The sequence below is a fragment of the Antrostomus carolinensis genome, unplaced genomic scaffold (genome assembly GCF_000700745.2).
Source record: "Antrostomus carolinensis isolate BGI_N321 unplaced genomic scaffold, ASM70074v2 scaffold7831, whole genome shotgun sequence".
In the NCBI taxonomy this organism is placed as follows: Eukaryota; Metazoa; Chordata; class Aves; order Caprimulgiformes; family Caprimulgidae; genus Antrostomus; species Antrostomus carolinensis.
The window spans coordinates 13,358-25,998 of NW_010291926.1; the positions used below are offsets into that span (position 1 = coordinate 13,358).

The window sequence follows — 12,641 nt, forward strand, 5'->3', positions numbered from 1 at the left end:
GGGAACTCAGCACACTTGTGCTCCAGACCCTTCCCCAGCGCCGTTGCCCTTCTCTGGACATGCTCCAGCACCTCCATGTCCTTCTTGGAGTGAGGGGCCCAAAACTGGACACATTCTTCAAGGTGAAAGGCAGAATAGCTGCATGTGAGCCAGAGAAAGCTCTAATCATCCACTTGACATGACCCCAGCAGTAGTGGTGGGTACTTGCAAGCACTAATGTCTTTTCTTCTCCAGTTCCCATTGTGGCACCAACGAATGTCAGTGGAGGAGGAGGAAGCCGTTCTGAGCTGGTCATCACATGGGAGGTAACTGTTAGCCCAATTAACCTAAGCTGTCTAATGGGGAAGAGTCCATGGGTGAAATCACAGCCCTGCTGAAATCCAAAGGCTTTTGGTCACTGACTTTGGCTGAGCCTGGATTTCATCCTGCATCTGCAGAGAGAAGAGCCTGTAAGATATACAGCAAGTTTTCTGTGTTATAGGGAACAATTTATAAAAATAAACAGTTTAAGAGGCATGTTATAAAGATGTTTAGAAGTCTGTATAACCCTCTTATCTCCATTGTACAGGAGGTGCTTAACACACTAATCTGCTTGGCCATTTTCTGCATTAACATTTTTCAGACTTTTGTTTACATGTTTTTCATTCTGGAACACTGTGCTGACAAGACATATCCTATTATGTGTTAAAGGAGATGAGCTCTTTAATTCTCCAGCACTCCAGTGAGAGGAGAGAATATACATTTTCAGAGCAGTTAATACCATAACTACAAGTTGCAATGGGTGAGCACAGGTCATTTAAAGAGTGGAAAGTAAATGTTGTGGGAAGGAGCCCTTCTTCTCCAGCCACCCAACAGCCTTCCCATGGACATCATGATGAAGGCAGGTAGCATCTTGTAAAGCCCATGCAATGATGGGGCAGGTGCTTGATTGGGGCTCTAGCCCCTATGGAACATCTCCCCAAAACACAGCTCCCACCCTCTGGATTTTTCATTATGGCTGAAAAATATATAAGAATTTAATGTGACTCACCTCATTAAATCTCTCCCCTGGCTCTGAGGACATCTGGTTGATGACATCTGACATTCTGTCCTATAGAAGTAGGAGCTACTCCATGCCATTAGCAGCACCCAACCTGGAGGGCAGGGGACAGGCAGCCTTGCCATGTATCTCACTATCAGGTGTGACTGTCTCAGAGGCTGCACAAGATGAACCCTGTTGAGTTCCTAATGTGCAACAGGGCCTCCAAAAATGTGACACTCACTTTGTAGGTCATGGAAAACATTTCTTCATGAAAAAAAGACTTCTAGTTCAACTTAAGCAAGGAAAGCAGTCTGGTCCCTCCCTTGACTTCTTTTTTCTAAGGAAATAACCAAGCTCATGTATACAATTTGAAGGAAAGTAAAATGAATTAAATTTAACTAAAAGTTATATTAAAATAAAAGTTAAAAATTAAACTAAAACTCAGTCAGTTGAGTGACTTGCCTGTGTTCTCCTCTATTCTAAAAGCTGCACCATATAACCAGCCTTCTGGGGGAGGAAGGGAAGTGATAGGAAAAAAATGAGGTCAAAGAAAAAAAATGCCCACTAGATAAATAATATTGTCAATTCTTTCTGCTCTCCATGCCCTGAACAGAGTGAAACTTCACTTTTCCTGAACTACCTTTTCCTCCATATGCATCTTTCACTGTTTTGTTTCATCTTCTCCTCTCCTGATCTAATCTTTGGGAGCAGGAGAACATGAAAATTGAAAACAACCTGAGAGATCTCAATCAAATTATCCTGTTGGACTCCATAGTGTGTCCTGAAAAAGAGTCAGAAGAAATACTAATTATGCCACTGAACACAACCCTCCTGCTTTCTGTGATGAACTCACTAAACATCTTGATTAAATCTGAGGTCACAGAAGCCTCAAAAACAAATTAAATGCTCTAGAAAGTAGCTTGAACTCTTATAAATCACCAGTGCACCATCATCACTCACACTTAACTCTCTCAGGACTGGATAAGAGGTAGAAAGGGCATGTTGGGGAATTAATGTTTGACAAACACTTGAGGAAAGACACATTTGTAATATATGCCAGGCCAGGGTTATTAATAGAATTAGAAGGAATTTATGAAGAAAAGAATAAAATGAGTGCCCTGAAATCTTCTGAGGTACTTCTTCATTTTTTTTGTTCACACCATTAGTGCTCCTAGGAGTTTGAGTGCAGGAGAGGAGCTTGTAGCCAGGAATGATCACAGGGACTGAGGTTCTGCCCTTGTGTTTTTCGCTCTCCTTTTGCACCATTTTTCATGACTCCTTTTCCATGCACCTTACTTCTATGCAAACATCTAAAATAAATTAAGTTTTGCTGAGAAACATTCTTTCCTCCATGTATTGCTGATATTTTCTTGTTTCATAAATATTCTCTTGCTTTGAGAAGCCAATGTAGAATTATTTTTAACCCAAGAAAACAAAAAAAAGTTCATGCTGGATACAGTGTTAATATAATTGCCTGTTCAGTATGAGTCATTAATACATATCTTGACATGAGATTTTATTAATAGGAGCATTAATTTTACCATGTTGACTTGCAAGAACATTTCTGTTCTAGACAAACCTAAATAAGAATATGTTTGTGCACTTCAGACTTTCACTTGTGCTAAAAAAATGTAAGTACTGTACTCATATGCAGGCAATTATACAGCTGAGACAAACTTCTGTGTATACATTTGCTCCTTTCCTGACTTTTTTCTTCAAATATAATATCTTTAAAATTAGCATTCCTAGACCCCTTGGGGATAAAAAAAAATCAGCTATATCTTGTGCTGAATGAAATGCTTTTAGTTTTGAAAACTTCATGCCTGAAAGAGAATAACTTTAATGGAGCTGATCAGATCTTTTGTTTCTAAATTGAATGCCTTGATAGATTTATTATTTTGATTTTTATTTCAATATTACATTGACTGATGGAGCAAACATTATTATCTTCTCTAAGGCACAGTCACCTAAATCAATACCACTAAAATATACTCAGGGAATGGAGATTCAATTAAAACAATGTATACTTGCAAGTGCTTATTGACTTGACTGCCTTGTCACCACAGCCAGTCCCAGAAGAACTACAAAATGGGGAAGGTTTTGGCTACATCGTTATGTTTCGTCCTCTTGGCTCAACAACCTGGACCAAAGCAGTGGTGGCTTCAGTGGAAGCAAGCAAATATGCTTATAGGAATGAAAGCATTACACCTCTTTCTCCTTTTGAAGTAAAAGTTGGTGTCTACAACAATGAAGGAGAAGGGACCCTGAGCTCCATATCCATTGTCTACTCAGGAGAAGACGGTAATGCCTCTTGCTCTTATCAGTAATGGTTGTGTAGCATCAATAGGTCCTAGATATGATCAGAGGGATCTCCACGGGGATATTAAGGAGCCTGCTCAATGCTTCTCATTGAAGATTGACAAGAGATATGAGAGAGAAGATGGGAAATTAGTTAAGAAGTTAAAAAAACATCAGGGGCAGATTTTCAGTGTTGCCTGGAGAAGACAGCATGCTTATTTGTCCCCAAGGAGCTCCCACTGAGTGGGCTGGGAAAACTGGGAGAAATTCAAAAGTGTAGCTCTTGGAGGGTCTAGCTTCTCAGACCACTCAGTGCAGCTGATGTCCTCTGAAAATGTGTCCCAGTTTATGGGTCATGAGCAATTTTGAAAACTTTTGGCTTTGTTGATGTTCCATAACAAATAGGTAGCAAAGCTAGGGATTCACACCAGGTTTCCTGAACCTCTGCCTATTGCTTCCTCCCAAACCCTTTTCCTCTTTTCTTGAATCTCCCTCTGTTCCTAACATGACAGTCTGTTGGTGACACAAATGTTTTACCAGCTGTGTTTTCTCCCATCACCCAGAGCCTCAGATAACACCAGTGGGGACTTCAGCCCTGAGCATTTCGGCGGCAGAGGTGGAGGTCTCTTGGCAGCCCATCGCGTGGAACAGGCACACGGGCAGGGTGCTGGGCTATGAGGTGAGGCAGTTGGTGCTGGTGTCTGTCACCTCACAGATGTCCCTTTCCTAGCCACATTTGTATTCTGGTTCCTTCTCCTTTGCTTCCAAATCAACAGACAATGAAACTCTTCACCCAACTCTCATTAGCAACATCTCACCTGAGATAATCACAAGCATTCACAGACCAGCGCTGCAGCTCTGTCCTAGACTTTTGGTATTATAAGTTAAAACCTCAAGATTAATCATTTGTGATAGCTGCTATAAAAGGACTCGTGGTTAATTCCACAAACCAAAGCTGATCCTGCCTCCTCCTACACAGCTGTGACGCTGGCTGACCATGATGGGGTTCTTGATAGTTTGGGGGCATGCACATAACCCATAGCACTGCTTACAGAAGAAACCAGGATAAATTGTACTTCATTGCTATCCAAAGCTTGTGCTGTGGTGTATTTGAAAGGTTTTGGACTTCTTACTCCTTTTAGAATCATAGAAGTAACTGATACAATTCCTGGGCATTTTACTTGCACAGTGAAACTATTTTTTTATTATTATTTTTATTTTTTTTTTGGTAGCTAAGATAAATCAAGAGTAAAGCAAGACAGAAATACTTTAAATTCTGTCTTATCATGGCAAATATATAAATGAAGTTAATAAGAGTCACGTACAGTCCACAAACCTTCCTAAATCAATTACTCACTGAAAAAAAAAATACCAAACTCAGATCTAAATAGCTGTCCCTGAATCAAAACTAGAGGCAGGATACAAAGTAATTTAAAAACCTCTTAGATGACTGAGATAAATGAGGTTTTTTTCTGTCTTTTAAAGTTTTCTTCAAATGTGTTCATACTATAAAACCAAACAAGCTTTTAAAATTTCTCACCTTATCAAAGGTTTCCTTTTGGACATCTATAAAGTTAAGGATTTCATTTACTTCTTTAATTGGTATTCAGTCTCTGAAATTTTATTTCTTCTCTATAAATATACATGCTTGGCTTTATTTCCTGCTAGTTTTAAATTAAAAAAAGAATCCTGTATTCCTTGAAATCTTCATTGTCAGCATGTCTGCTTCCCAGCCAAATCTGTAATTGATGGAAAACAATGAATTACCTGTTCTTTGTTCTCGCTTTTCAGGTTTTATATTGGACTGATGATCCCAAGGAAAGCACAGCTGGTAAAGTCAGAGTCAATGGGAATGTAACAGCCAAAAATATCACAGGATTAAAAGCTAACACAGTGTATTTTGCAACAGTTCGAGCTTACAACACTGCAGGGACGGGGCCCTCCAGCACCCCGGTAAATGTCACCACTAAAAAGTCACGTGAGTATTCAATTTCCTACTACAAATGTTGCAAAATCCCAAGTGTGATAGTGACATTTCAGCTTACCCTGACCCATCTCTGCTAAATGTTGCAATATCAGAGAAAACTGGATCCCAAAGTTCTTCATAAAACTAAGTAACAAAATCTGTGACTAAGAAACTTCTCTGTCTCTTCTCTTCACTATCAAGTTTACTCAGACTCTGGTATTTCACACAGAATCCCAGAATTACCTGGATTGGAAAAGCCCTTTAAGCTCATCGAGTCCAACCATGAACCCAACACTGACCAGTCCCCGACTAACCCATGTCCCTCAGCACTATGTCTACACAACTCTTCAATCCCTCCAGGGATGGGGACTCCACCACTGCCCTGGGCAACCCCTTCCAATGCCTCAGAACCCTTTCAGCAAAGAAATTCTTCCTCACATCCCATCTCAACTGCCCTTGGTGCAACTGGAGGCCATTTCCTCTTGTCCTGTCCCTTGGTCCTTGGTTGAACAGACCCACCCTCACCTCTCTCCACCCTCCTTTCAGGGACTGGTAGAGAGCAACAAGGTCTCCCAGCAACAAGGTCCCCCCAAGACATTTAAGACATTAATGTATTTAGCTTCAAGTCTGTCTCAATGGAATCCAAAATTCTCATCAACTTAAATCACGTTATTTCATTTACCTTATTCTATTTATATGCTAAAGTAATTCTGTACACCCACAAAATTAGATAACAGCAGTGTTTGTGTTCCCATCAGGAAGGATTTCCTTTTGCATTGCAACAGCAAGCCATGTGCTTTTGGGAGATTTCAAAAGAGATCAAAGATGTTCCACAGGTCAAACAATAGATTTGGGTGTAAGAATATGGGGTTGGTATTTTAAAGAAAACTGTTGAATGCTCCAAATGCAGTGCTTTTTTTGAGACCTCAAAACTGTGCACTACAGAGGGCAGCACATGGGACACAATTGTATAAATACTATTTAGTCATTAATTTTAAAAATTTCCTGCAATTGTAGAAGCAGAAACACATGCTGTCCTGTTTATGAGAAGCAACTTCATGAAAGCAGTGCTTTCATGGGGACATCCTCCAAGGAAGCACTGAGCACCATCCTGCAGGGTTGAACCCATGAAGTAAATGGTCATTAGGAGCAAAATAATCATAAAGCAGGAAATCTTGGTAATCTGCTATGTACCAAAGTGCCTAAAATTCCTTACTCTTTAAGTGTGCCATTTTTTTTCTATTTTCCTTGGACTTTGTTTTCTCAGTAAAAAACTGATCAGCCCTTTTGCACAAAAAGGGAAATATTTCTCCTGTCTTTCACCAATTTTCCTCTTGTCTATATGCTGTTACCATTTAATATAATATATTATATTACCATTTAATATAATTTAATATATTTCTGTTATCATAAACCAAAACAAAGCCAGAGAAGGCATTTCTTAAGGACTCAACAGGACTTTTTTCACAGGCAACTTCTTAATGGAAAATAGACTCATCTGTGGAAATTATTCTCTTTATTTGTACATACATATGTATGAAAGACGAGTTAAAGACATGGCAGTCAAGTGACAAGACATGTAAGGAATAAATTTGCTTTTGTTTTACATTGACTTCACCGTCTCTCAAATTCAGGATTGTGCTAATGGTTCATTTAAAAATTAAAGTCAAAATAACCTTTTTAATATTTAAAAACTTATATTAAAATTTTAAGCTCTTGTCTCTGAAGTATGCAAGCATTTTCAATATAAGTAGAGATAATATGTCAAGAGAATATAAACAATGTGCATCTACAGCAGCAGCTTTAGCTTCAAGGTAATAGCTCTGTCTTCTTCCTCTTTCTCCAGGATTCCTACAATGTTCTGCTCATACTGTTATTGTTGAGACTAAGCAAAACTAAAATGGTCCTTCTGCCAAATAGGTGCAATTCTGATTGAATCATACTTATCTAAGATCAATTTAAGGTCTAAGCTGGTATCCTGGTTTAAGTTTGAACTACTTAGGAAAGTGATGTCCTCTTTCCATGAACACACTGCTCCATTAGAAGCTGTTGTAAAGCTCAACTCTTCTGCTTCTTTACTTCTGTGTCATGCTTTTCAGAAATTTCTTTGCTTGTTCTTTTTCTTTACAAACATATACATCAACAGATATAGGTATTAGAGATGCTTTGCAAGGATAAACCTCAACTCAGTACAGCAACAAAGCCAAGTGTCACCTAAAACACCAGAGTAATGTAATTAACTTGATAAACTTAAGCGTATACTTGGGACTTCTGTTATTCTTGACAATGTTGGTTACAATAAATTAGTTGAGGAAATGATCTGCTAATCTTGGATCTGAAGAAACACTTGCAGTGTTTTTACTTGTGGATTTTACTGTGGATTTGGGGAAGTGCCACGTTACCACCTATTCTGGTCCCTGGTTTTATAGCAAAAGCAGATCATTTTGTTTTGAAAATCATCCTGTGATGATTTTTCAGCCCAAAGACTATGAATTAAGATGGTTTTTAAATACTACGCTAAAAAGCTTTGAATAAGGCACTACTCACTCATTTTTGAGTGCTGTCAAGGCTTTTCAGAGTACACAGTCTTTGTTCAGGAGTATTTGACATCCTTTGCCTTCTGGGAGTTTTTTGTTACTAAATTCCTTACATAAAATGTTTCCTGAAAGTAACAAAGAGTTTTAAAACAACATTTAAGTAAATTTACAGTTTTATGTATGTGAATGTATTTAAATGCCTTAAAAAAAAATATTAATCTTTTTCCAGCAGTGACAGTGTAGCTCATGGAAGGACATCTGCTTATATTCACCTGGGTGGTCCACTAACACCTTCTTTACCTACTGGTGGGATGGATTAAACTTCTCCACAGTCATGAAGCAGATGGTAGATATGAAACAACAGGCACCATCAATTTATTCTACCTCCATGGGAAATGAAAGAAATTGTGGAGCATTACTGAATCAACAGTACCTTCCAAGTTACATACATGAATCATCAATATATAGGAACTGTAGGGAGCAAAGAAGGATCTTGGAAGTTGAGTATTTTAAAGTCAGGTCTGGGAAACTCACAGCATGTTTCTCCAAATGTCTCCTCCTATTTCTTAATTCTGTTAAAGTTCTTATTTCCTCTAACACCTCTGGTGCCATCCTCCCAGGCAGGATCCAGGAGGATGCACCATGGAGAAGGAGATAATGTGTTGTTCTAAATCTGAGATGCAGTTCAAAGGCACAGTTTCAACTTCACATGTTCACACAGGATTCGATTTCAGTCACTTGCAGGCAAATTTTCAAAGTCCTGGCACTTAGGCATAAAAAGCCTTTGAAAAGCTCCTCTCAGCCTATTGTGCTGAGAATTTATAAAATCCTACAATGTTTCATGATGGATCACATGGAGACTTTAATGTGTAGCTCTTTGTAACCTGTCCTCATTGCTGATGAAAATCTTGGCTTTTGTATTTTGCTCTTAGTTTTAGCTTTTTCTGCAATCCATACAGCAAAACATTCTCTAGTACGTTAAAATACAGATAGGAACAATGTGGGACTTAAATAAAATCTGTCAAACACAACTTGAACTGTCAGACGCTGTCAGGCTTTTCCTAATTTCCAAAATGAACTCTCCCAGTAAGTGGTTTTGTGCTATGAATAGATCTTTATTCTGACTAATACGAGAAGGATGATGGACTGGAAAATATTCTTTATTCTTTTAGGTTTGAATCACCCATGCATTTGCTACTTCCATGTCAGCAGCTCATTCAATTACACTCTGCAAATTAATATTCAGTTGTATCTTGTGATTATCATCATCTTTTCTTTTTTTTTTTAAAGCACCAAGTCAACCCCCGGCAAACATCGCCTGGAAGCTGACAAATTCCAAAATCTGCTTGAACTGGGAACATGTAAAAACAATGGAGAATGAATCAGAGGTACTAGGTTACAAAGTAAGTAATTTCTTTATCTCATTAATCAGAAATATTGTTTATAATAGAGGTAAGTACAGTGACTTGTTGAAATACAACTGCTCATTACCCGGAAAACAGTGAATTTCCTGGAGCTGTTGGGATGGTTGGCTGATGTTTATACAAATGGAAGAAGAGCTGGATTCATTCAGAGTAGGACCTCTTTATCCTAACACAGGGATTTTCTGTCCCAAATGCTGGATATCTCTTGTCCCATTTCCCTTGGAATCTTACTCATCTAAGATTCTTGCATTCAAATCTTTGGAAAGGAGTTTCAAGCGTATATAAGAAATAGAGAAGAATCTCTTAAGCATTAAAGACAGGTCTAAAACACAGTTAAAAGTTCTCACTCTTTGGCAATTCACAAATGTACCTTTGAAAATAGAAAGGAAGATACTCATGTAAAGATCAATGTGAGTGAAGTAGAAAGCACTTCCAGAAATCTATTTTTTAAGGAAAGGAAAATTTAGTTTAAAGTTGTTCTGCAGCAGCTCTGAATCCAAAAGACTTATTGAAAGACTTTTTTTACTCCTGAAGAACTGTAAAAATGAAGGTGGAGAGTGCTTACATGAGGAAAGGTTCTGAGGATGCAGATCCTCATGTTGCTAGGCATTTTAGTGTCTCAGAGTTATTTATGCCTAGGGATGAAAAGGACACAAAAAAAACCCCCATCTTGCAATCTTTCTTGAGATCACATTCTTTTCCACCCTAGTGAGTATGTCTGAGCAGCTCTGAACACTGGGGAAAAAGTTAAAACTAGATTATTAAGCTTTTTTTCCTTTGTGTCTAACCTACCTGCTCTGAGGCTACACTTGCTTGTTACATTTTGATGTGGAAATATTGCTTTAAGTACTTGCTGCAGTATTTATTGCACCATCCCTGTTTCTCCATCTGCTTTGCTCTTCACTTGCTCTTTTTTGCATAAATATGTCAAAAGATTGTCAAGAGAAAGGAGTCAACCAGTGTCATTGCTGTGTTAGCAAGGAAGAAAGGCTTCCTGGAGGAAAAAAGCTGATTATATTCTGTAGGATCCCTGTCTGGACTCCCCAAGCTGCTCTGCACCTTGGCCTGATGATTCACTAGCAGAAAGACCCAAGTGCATGGATCCATCGTGTTTAGTTGTAGAAATGTGTTTCTTTAAGCAGAAACTCAGATGCTACTCTCCAAATTTCTGTCCTTTCTTTGAGCCTTTAAAAACACACAGCTATGCCATGTCCCATGTTTTCTTTAGCAAGTGGTATTTTTACATGAAAGTCAACATGAATATTTCTACTTGACTTTAAATTCTCGCCATCAACAGGAGAAATAAAAAAACCCAAACAAACAAACCAAAAAAAAACCACTTAAAGCTTCAGTTCCTAAAGTGTCACATTAGTTCTGGATATAAAAGGTGTTACAGGCTGAAGTCTTGTTTAAAGGTGTGTCTGACTTCCATATTTACAGCGGAGCACAAGTCTATTGGATAAGGATTTCATAACCCTACTCTCAAGGTAAGCTTCTGTTCTAGCAGACAAAGGTTCTCCTCCAAAACACAGGTGGAGTAAATGCCTGCTGTGATCTCCATCACAAAATTCTGCAGAATATATTTCTATGTTTTGAATGAAGTTGAATACTCTGCAGGATGCTCACGATGCTCTGAAAAATTTGAGACATGATAAAAGATATTCTCAGTCCCCAAAAAATACATTAAACCATAAAAAAATGTAAATAATTCTTATTTTCTAATCCCTCTTTACTTAGATTTTGTATAGACAGAACAGACATAGCAAAACTCATATACTGGAGACAAACAACACTTCAGCTGAACTTCTGGTACCGTTTGAAGAAGATTATCTCATAGAAATAAGAACAGTCAGTGACGGTGGGGATGGCAGCAGCAGTGAGGAAATTAGGATTCCAAAAATATCGAGTACGTGAGATTATTTTTTTTTCCTTCTGAATATTATTGTGTAAAAAGAAATCTGTGTGCCTCTAAGAAGTACATACAATGGATTAACAGATTTCCTATTACCATAGGTGGCGTCTCTCCTGTTGCTTTGTGATGCTGGGTACGTGTAGATTAGTCTCCAGTCCTCTCACTTCCATTAACAGAGAGAGTATTTTGCACAACACCTAGATGTGACCTTATTTTTAGTGTAGGTCTCCATCTGCCCTGGTCTATAATGCTCAGGGAAGGACAGAGAAATAAAGAAGCTTTCTTTTTAAAGTCAAAGCTGCAGCTCTCACATGTAATGTAGCTCTTAATCTGCTCTGGAGCTGCTGCTGGGACAGAGAACCTGTGCCCTGCTCTGTGGCTGGGGTGGGACTGCCCAGGGTCCAGCCTCTGCTTTCCTAATTACCTTATTATTCATGCAAAAAGGAGCATAGTTTTGCAACAAATTAGCCAAAACCATGCTAAAAGTGGATATTCACAGGGAGGGTGGGAAGCTGATTAGAAACTATATACATGGCATTTAAATATAAACAAATAGAAATAACATTTGTGAATAATGTTTCGTTTTGAAAACAGAATGAAGAGAGAGCAAGAGAGGAAAAGCCCCTCGTTAATATCCTGCCCATGAGATGGAATAGCCCATTGGCAGAGCCAAATGCTTAATATCCTGCCCATGACATGATATTAGATGGAATAGTCCATTGGCAGAGCCAAATGATATTTAGCTTATTAATTTAAATATTCCTCACCCCCTTAGATCTTGCACTTGCAGACTGGCAAAACACAAAGTCCTTCAACTTCCAGCGACCATATGAAAACATCAGTATGTTGTCAACGTTTTTCTCATAACAAATCCAAACCCCAGCACTGTTCTAGCCATTAAAAAGAAACCCAGCTCTGTCTCAGCTAAAAACCAGGACAATTGTTACGCTAGAATACATAGAACCTTTTTTTTTCTTTCCTTGTATTTTCTTTCTTTTTTTTTTTCTTTTTTTTTCCTGGCACAAATTTACTTTTGTCAGAAAATTGTGTATGTTTATATTTTTACAGGTTTAAGCTCTGAAGCAATAAAATTGTCCCAAAGGATAAACCATGTATTGACAGCTGGGATCCTGATGTTGAGTTCTGTTCTCATACACCCTTTTCCTTGATGATTAAAGCAATGATCAGCTATGGACTTTTCAAAATAAACAATGTGTAGATTTTATCTTAATATTTCACCTTGACCAACATTCCTGATAAAGAAAAACAATGGGAATGGGGGCGGGAGATAGAAGTGGTCTAATATTAAGAAAACATAAAGTATCAATATTACGTTAATTTTTAAAAATAAGCGTTGAAATTAATGGATAAATGTATATGCATTAATTAAATGGAGTGGTGCCAAACATAACTTGAGATTGTAAGGGGAGTGGTCTCGAATTTTTTACAAGCAGTAGTTCTTATTGAAACTCCAGTGTAACGG

At 38.2% G+C, this 12,641-nt stretch overlaps 1 protein-coding gene across 1 annotated transcript in view; it reads left to right on the forward strand.

Annotated features, from left to right (window-relative positions):
• The window catches only part of LOC104531772 (contactin-6-like), a gene marked incomplete at its 5' end in the record, with an annotated part of 24,078 nt that extends 11,751 nt beyond the window's left edge, over positions 1-12,327 (forward strand). The window contains 7 exons of the mRNA XM_010176768.1: positions 235-305; positions 3,088-3,322; positions 3,883-3,998; positions 5,111-5,297; positions 9,113-9,225; positions 10,984-11,152; positions 12,227-12,327. Coding sequence (XP_010175070.1) covers positions 235-305; positions 3,088-3,322; positions 3,883-3,998; positions 5,111-5,297; positions 9,113-9,225; positions 10,984-11,152; positions 12,227-12,327 — 992 coding nt within the window. The remainder of the gene's footprint in view (positions 1-234; positions 306-3,087; positions 3,323-3,882; positions 3,999-5,110; positions 5,298-9,112; positions 9,226-10,983; positions 11,153-12,226) is intronic.
• Between the last annotated feature and the right edge of the window lie 314 nt (positions 12,328-12,641).